Source organism: Microtus ochrogaster, linkage group LG8 (genome assembly GCF_000317375.1).
Source record: "Microtus ochrogaster isolate Prairie Vole_2 linkage group LG8, MicOch1.0, whole genome shotgun sequence".
NCBI lineage: Eukaryota > Metazoa > Chordata > Mammalia > Rodentia > Cricetidae > Microtus > Microtus ochrogaster.
This window is the reverse complement of record NC_022033.1, coordinates 22,703,862-22,711,260: the sequence shown is the minus strand read 5'-3', so window position 1 is coordinate 22,711,260 and position 7,399 is coordinate 22,703,862. Positions and strand designations below refer to the sequence as shown.

The window sequence follows — 7,399 nt, the reverse complement described above, 5'->3', positions numbered from 1 at the left end:
GAAGGGCCATATCCGGGAACTATGCCCTCAAGATCGTGGAGGAATTTTTCCATGAGAACGGAATAGAGGTGTTGCTCGGCGGCAGACTTGGAAGAGTGTTACCCAGAAGGAACTGTGCTCCACCTGGTTATCCAACTCGGTGGAGTGACAGAATTGTGCAATCAGACCACGGTTGAGTGCACAACGGATGACCCAACGCCTCTCATTAGCCAGCCGTTTTCGTCTCAAGCTGCGCGGTGCCCTAACCCAACCCCCACCTGTCACTCCAAGACCCTAAGTTGGTCACTCCACAGCCCTGCCTCCTCTCCTGTCACTTCCAGCCGGGCTACACCCCATCACTCCACGACCCGCCTCCTCGCCTGTCACTTCTGGCCCCGCCCCTCCTCTGTCATTCCAAAGCTCCACCCCTCTCCTGTCATTCCCAGGCCATTCCTTCGACTTTCACTCTATGGTCACACCCCTTCCGGCAAGTCAGCTCTGCCCCTACCCCTACTTTTCCAGAGCAGTTTCTGTTGACCCCGCCCCTTCAAGCACGGCCCTACCCACTATTGGATGCTTAAAGAGCGGCCTCCAGCTTCAGGCTCCGCCCCCGCCCGAGGCCCCGCCTCTAGGGTCGACCTGTTTTTCCCCGCCCCGGCACCAGCAGCGACCGCAACGGTGGCCAAGGTGCGCAGAGCTTGGCGTGATGGGGCTGCCCGAGGAGCGGCGCAAGAGCGGTAGCGGGAGCCGGGCTCGAGAGGAGACCGGCGCCGAAGGCCGGGTGCGGGGTTGGTCCCCGCCGCCGGAGGTCAGACGCTCGGCGCACGTCTCCTCTCTGCAGCGCTACCGCGAGCTGCACCGGCGTTCCGTGGAGGAGCCGCGGGGTGAGGCTGGGCCCGGGCGACTCTTGGGGGCTCCAGTGAGCAGAGCAGTGGGGCTCCGAGGGGCACTTACCGAGCTCCCGTACGGAGCAGACGGAAGCTCACTGAGAGAGAGATGGAAAAGGGATTCGAAGAGATGGTGTTCCAGGAGAAGAAGAAGAGGGTCTGGGAAGTGAGGGTTCCTAGAAGTTGGGGGACTCTCTGGCAGTTTTGTGAGATGGGTGTTTTCACAAGGAGATGCGGGTTCTGCGAGGAGAAGCGGGGTTCGGTGAGGAAAGGACGCTTCGGGGAGACTAAGGGGTTTCCGTCAGGAGAAAGTTCCATTTGAGAGTCCCTGAGGTAAAAGAAGGACTCCAAGGAACAAGGGTGCGTGCGCCTTGAGGGAAGGAGAGCCCAGAAGAGAGAGAACCTTTGCCTCCAATTCAACAGTTGCCTCCCTCAGATTTTTAGAGCGCTCATCTCATTTTGCTCAGCGGCAGTGCCAAGTCTGGCTCCCTTCTTGGGGTCCTATATCTATTTAACATAGTAGCAATCCCAAAATACGATTGAAAAAGCTGTAAATATGTCAAGTGTTTTTTTTTTTCTTTTAAGAAATAAATTTGGACCTAAGTTGTACTAACACCGATTCTAAGAGATAATTCTGTGACTTTAAAAACGTGTCAGGCCAGGGGGCGAAAACACATCCTGACCAGGCCTGGTGGCACACACCTTTAATCTCAAGAACTAAAGAGGAAGAGACAGGTCTTCGTAAATTCAAGGCTAGCCTGTGTGTATAGGTAGTTCCAGAACAACCAGGGCTACATAGTGAGACCCTGCCAAAAAAAGACAACTTTAAAACCCCACTACCACTTCCCGGTCGAGGGGCAGCATGATAAACATAAATCACACTCAGGAAAGTGCATAAAAAGCTATTCTTGCAGTCTTAGGCAGATTTAAAAAACCTATCTTAAATTTCCTTATCTCCAAGATAGGGATAATACTAGCTTCATAGATTATGAGAACTAAAATGGGTAATAAGGGATCCATTATCGAACGTTTGATGCCCAGCCGCCATTAAATAAGTCATGATTTGTTTGACAACAACAATGTGGAGGAGGCAGATACTAAGCAATGCAAAATCGTATTAAATCAAGTGTGAAGTTGTTCATTGCTACAAGTAGTGTCCAACTTTGAGTCCTTGGGTGTCTTTTCCCTTCTCTTTCTGTATTTTCTTCCATCATGAGTTATGTCTGTTCCCTGGGGTAAGCTAAGTACTACCTTAGTAATTCCTAGTCTATGTATCTAGCCTCATACCTTGTATTTCACTTATATTCAGGCTCCAAATTTCATAGCACTATAGACCATTTGTTTTTCACACACCCTGAAGATTTACACTGAACCAAACGAGACTGAGAGTGATGTTTCCCAGTTTTCTCTCCCGAGCCTGCTTTCTTCTCCATTATCTTTTTCTTTCTTTCTCTTTTGTCTTAATTTTCTGTTTTCAGTTGGGGTAGTGTCAGTGGCACGGCCCCAAACTATAAACCTCTTGCATCATCGTTTTCTCTGATATCTCTTTTATACCTTATGAATTTATAGAACTCCCATTGTTTACTAAGCAGTGTTTCAGTTTGATTTGGCCTGAGAACGACCCACATTTTACAGAGGAAGAAATAGGAACCTAGAGAAACTAATTCCCTTACACAAGGTCATAAACCAAGTTTATGACGGTTGGGGTGTAAACCCACATGATCCCGACTAGAGAACTATACTCTGGATATTGTGCTATTCTCCTCTGACTCTACAGTTTGTTTTTCACTGACTTCTGTTAAATACTACTTTAAAATCTCTCTCAGACTGACCCTTACTACCAATTTCCATAGATGCTTTACGGAAAGCAGGAGACAGTTTCCTAATTTGTCCCTTTCTCCCTAGCCTTAATGCCTTCAGTTGCTCCAGCAGACTTATCTAAACATCATTAGATTGATATCCTGGGAATGCTCTTTTATATGGTATTGTAAAAAACTAATGTTCTTTCTTTCTCCTTCCTTCTTTTCTTTTTTCCTTCCTTTCTGTCTTTCTTTTCTTCCTTCTTTTCTTCCTCCTTCTCTCCTTCCCCCTCCTCCCCTTCCTTCTTCATTCCTTCCTCTCTCTCTCTCTCTCTCTTTCTTTCTTGGGACAGGGTCTTGGTATATAGTCCTGACAGGCATGCAACTTACTATGTAGATACAGACAAGTCTTGACTCAAACTTGTGGTGATCCATTTTCCTCCTGAGTGCTACAGTTATAGGCAAATGCTACCATGACTGGCTTTTAAAAACATTTCCCCTAAATTAAGATTCAGTTTTTCTTTCCGAGCCTCTGGGTCATCTACTTTCACCTCTTCAATTTTATCTCTACCATTCTCTATTACATTCTTCATTCTAGATAGATCTTCTTGATATCCTGGCTGCACAAAAGTCCCTTTCCATGTCTTTGGTTTTGCCCAATCCCTTCTGTGCCTATTTACTTAACTAAACCCCACCTGAACTTCAGTTTTCTTACCTATGAAATTAATATAATATATACTTCATAAATTTATGTCATAATGATTAAATTAGTCCAGTCCTAATTAGTTTCATCTTCCATCTTTACATATAATCACTAAATGCCAGTTTTTATTTTTTAAAATGACCATTCAGTATTTTATTATATTGCAATTTTTACTACTAGTTTTTACCAGTTTTTAATTGTTGGGCTTTTTGAGTTTAAGGTGTGCGTGTGTATAGACTAGAGGACAAGCTTGGGTGTCACAGCAAGCCCAGAAACCCACCTGTCTCTGCCCTCAAAGCACTAAAATGACAAATGAATGTTACTATGCCAGATCTTCACGCTTGTGTGGCAAGCACTTTGTGAATTGAGCTATTTCTCCAGCCCTGGTTTTATTATTTATGAATTTTTTAAATCAGGGTTTCAGGTAGCCTAGACTGGCCTCAAATTTCCTGTTGAGGCTGGCCTTGAACTCCTGATTCTCTGGCTCTCCCTTCCAAGTGCTAGGATTACAGGCCCACATCATTGTACCCGCCTCTAGTTTCACTTTGTAGTGCTGCTATAGAAACCTTTTTAGTAATGCCTTCTTTCCTTCTTTTGGATTATCTTCTTAGAATATATTACCAAAATTGAGTTAGCAAATAAAGGTTCAAAAAAGTTTCATAACTCTTGCCAGACAATTCTTATAGTGTTTTTACTGTATAAAAGTATCGGATTCTCTAGACATATCTCATGTAGTGAAAGCATAGAATTAAATTAAAAAAAATTCTTTGCTAGTTTTATAGGTATACTATAGCACCTTGAGTTGATTTCATTTTTATTTCCTTAATAGACTGAAGGGTGGTATAACATGTGGTTTAGCTTTCGATTTTATTGTCTTGTTCCAATATACCAAATTATTGCTGATAAGTTTCTTTATTTTCGGTCTGAAATAGTTTCTCAAAACATAAACCCTTGGTTTTCTCTCATACCAAAATAGTCACTTTCTCTTGGCGCAGGAGTAAAGTATATGCCTGTCTTTGGAAAGTTAGCAAACATGTCTTCTCAAGGAAATCCAAATCTTGATTTAGTAACCTGTGAAGTCTTGGCAAACTATTTAATGTCTCCAAGCCTTGATTTTCAAATCTATAGGAAGAAACAAAATAATGCATACCTCTTAGGGATGTAGTAAGGACTAAATAATAATACATATAAATAGCTTTAAGTAACACCTGGCACACAGGAGCACTTGTGCAAATAGCAAATAATAATTGCTAAGTGAGAATGAACAAACTAAGAGATGATCGTGGAAGACTATATGGGCAAAGAATTTAATTATTGATTGCCTCCTGGGTACTGGTCATTATGCCATTATGCTACATACTGCACGGATATAATACTTTCAAGTGTGTGTGTGTGTGTGTGTGTGTGTGTGTGTGTGTACTGAAGATAAGGCTGGGTTTAAATTCCCTATGTTAAGGCTAGTCTTGAACTCCTGATAATTCTGCCTCCACCCAAGTGCCTGGATCATAATAATGTGTGCTACTACACTCATATAGACAGCTTTGGGTATAGAAGGAGCAATCTGAATTGAGATTCAGGAATAAACTGTAGGCAGGAGAATAGCAGGCAATTAGATAAGGCAGATACTGAGTCCTGGGACAGGATGATTGTAGTTTGGTCCTGTGCACATGCTAGTAACCCATCTGATGATAAATATGGTTGAGATACCCAGTGATATGTGGGCATCTCTTTTTGTTGCAGAGTTTTGGGGAAACATTGCCAAGGAATTTTATTGGAAAACCCCATGCCCTGGCCCATTCCTCCAGTACAACTTCGATGTGACCAAAGGGAAAATATTCACCGAGTGGATGAAAGGAGCAACTACCAACATCTGCTACAATGTGCTGGATCGAAATGTCCACGAGAAAAAACTTGGCGATAAAGTTGCTTTTTACTGGTAAAAATATTTATAGTCTGTGACAGATAAAAATCTCATGCTTATATAGCGTTTCATAATTCACAGCACACTTTATTTTTAAATTGAATTTTTTTAATTAATTAATTAATCAATGTGGGTGGCATGTTAAGGTCAGAGGACAACTTCAGGAGTTGGTTCTCTCATCCACACTGTGGGTCCTAGGGATTGAACTCAGATCATCAGGCTTTGGGGACAAATGCCCTTTACATGTTGATCTATCTTGTTACCCCCAACTCCTACCTCTAAATTTTTTTAAGACAGAGTCCAACTGAGAAATTCTGGTTGGTCTGGTATTTGCTATGTAGTGAAAACTGGTTTTGAACTTGTAACAACCCTCCTGCCTCAGCCTGTTAGCCGATGGAATTACAGTTGTTTGCCATCCACACTGGACTGTCATGAAATTCTATCAACTTACTTGATCCTTACATCACCCAAGAAAAGTAAGCAAAAATCAGTGATTTGATATTTCAGTAAGGAATAATGCATCAAGAAAATTAGTTTCTTTAGATCACACAACCTCTAGTGACAGAGTCACCATAAAATCAAGTGGCCCTCCTGTTCTTGGTTTATGGTTGGAGGTGAGGAGAGGGGGCATTTAGAAGAGAAAGGGACTAGGTTGCTTTTTTTTTTCATTCTTGCTTTGGAACAAAAAATGAGTGTTAAAATTTTCACCAGGTCTATCATTGTTATCATTACCTTTTATTGAGTTAAGGGTTAGATACTATGTTTAGGAGCTGAAGAAATACCCTATTTGATGCTCACAGTAATGACAAAAGCCACTATGCCTGGCAAGATTTCTTCCTTTCTTTTTCTTTTTGGTTTTTCTAGATAGTTTCTCAGTGTAGTTCTGGCTGAACTGGAACCAACAATATAGACCAGGCTGGCCTCGAATTCAGAGATCTACCTGCCTCTGCCTCCTGAGTGAAGGAATTAAAGGTATGTGCCACCACCACCCGGGAACCTGACAGGATTTATTTATTTATTTATTTATTTATTTATTTATTTATTTATTTATTTATTTATTTATTTATTTATTATGTATACAATATTCTGTCTATATGCCTGAAGGCCAGAAGAGGGCGCCAGACCTCTTTACAGATGGTTGTGAGCCACCATGTGGTTGCTGGGAATTGAACTCAGGACCTTTGGAAGAGCAGGCAATGCTCTTAACCACTGAGCCATCTCTCCAGCCCCCAGGATTTATTTTTAAATTAAATGTTTTGTTAATTTGTTGATCCTTTCTTTAAGGATCAACTCCTTCCTCCCCGTTTCCTCCCAGGTCTACCTTCACACAACTACCCCCCTCAAACTTGTCTGTGTTGGAGCCCCAATGTATGTTAATACTCTTTCTAAGAACCAGTGTTCAATGGAACACCAATTTGGGAAGCACTGCATTGTGTAATCTACAAAGTTACTTCCAATGCAAAATTCTATAACTTTGTGGTAAGACAGTATTATTTGGCTTTTACATGATCACTTGTTCAACAAGAATTTTTAAAGATACTGGGTACTGGAGAGAGATGGCTCAATGGTTAAGAAAGCATACTGCTCTTGTAGAAGACGCAAGTTTATTTCCCAGAACCCACCCTGGGCAGTTTAAACCACCTATAATTCCTGCTCCAGGGAATCTGATGCCATCTTGTAGATGCCACAGGCACCTGCACTCTCTGTCTTTCTCTGCCTCTGTCTCTGTCTGTCTGTCTGTCTGTCTCTCTCTCTCTCTCTCTCTCACTTAATAATAAAAAATTGTAAAAAAAATATTGGATATTCAGCCTTGTATTAGGTGTTATTAAATAAGGTGATATCAACTGGACAATTAATTTTCAATTCTTTTACGCTTATAGTCAACTATGAATGGACTGCACTTGTTATAATAAGATAAAGTGCAAATATGCTAGATATAGAGCTGCTTCCCTTGTTGAGCCCATGTTTATAAATATTCTTACACTGCTTTCTCTTCCTTCTCTTTCTTTTCTTCCTCTGCTGCTGCTGCTTTTTGTGGTCTTGGGGATTAAACTTTTGCACATTGCACATGCTAAGCAACTGCTCTACCACTGAGCTACACGCCCTGCCC

At 42.0% G+C, this 7,399-nt stretch overlaps 1 protein-coding gene across 1 annotated transcript in view; it reads left to right on the top strand.

Annotated features, from left to right (window-relative positions):
* Positions 1 to 629: 629 nt before the first annotated feature.
* Acss2 (acyl-CoA synthetase short chain family member 2) overlaps positions 630 to 7,399 on the top strand; it is a 40,803-nt gene continuing 34,033 nt past the window's right edge. Inside the window, exons 1-2 of the mRNA XM_005363078.2 lie at positions 630 to 863; positions 5,109 to 5,304. Coding sequence (XP_005363135.1) covers positions 686 to 863; positions 5,109 to 5,304 — 374 coding nt within the window. The 5' untranslated portion in view covers positions 630 to 685. The remainder of the gene's footprint in view (positions 864 to 5,108; positions 5,305 to 7,399) is intronic.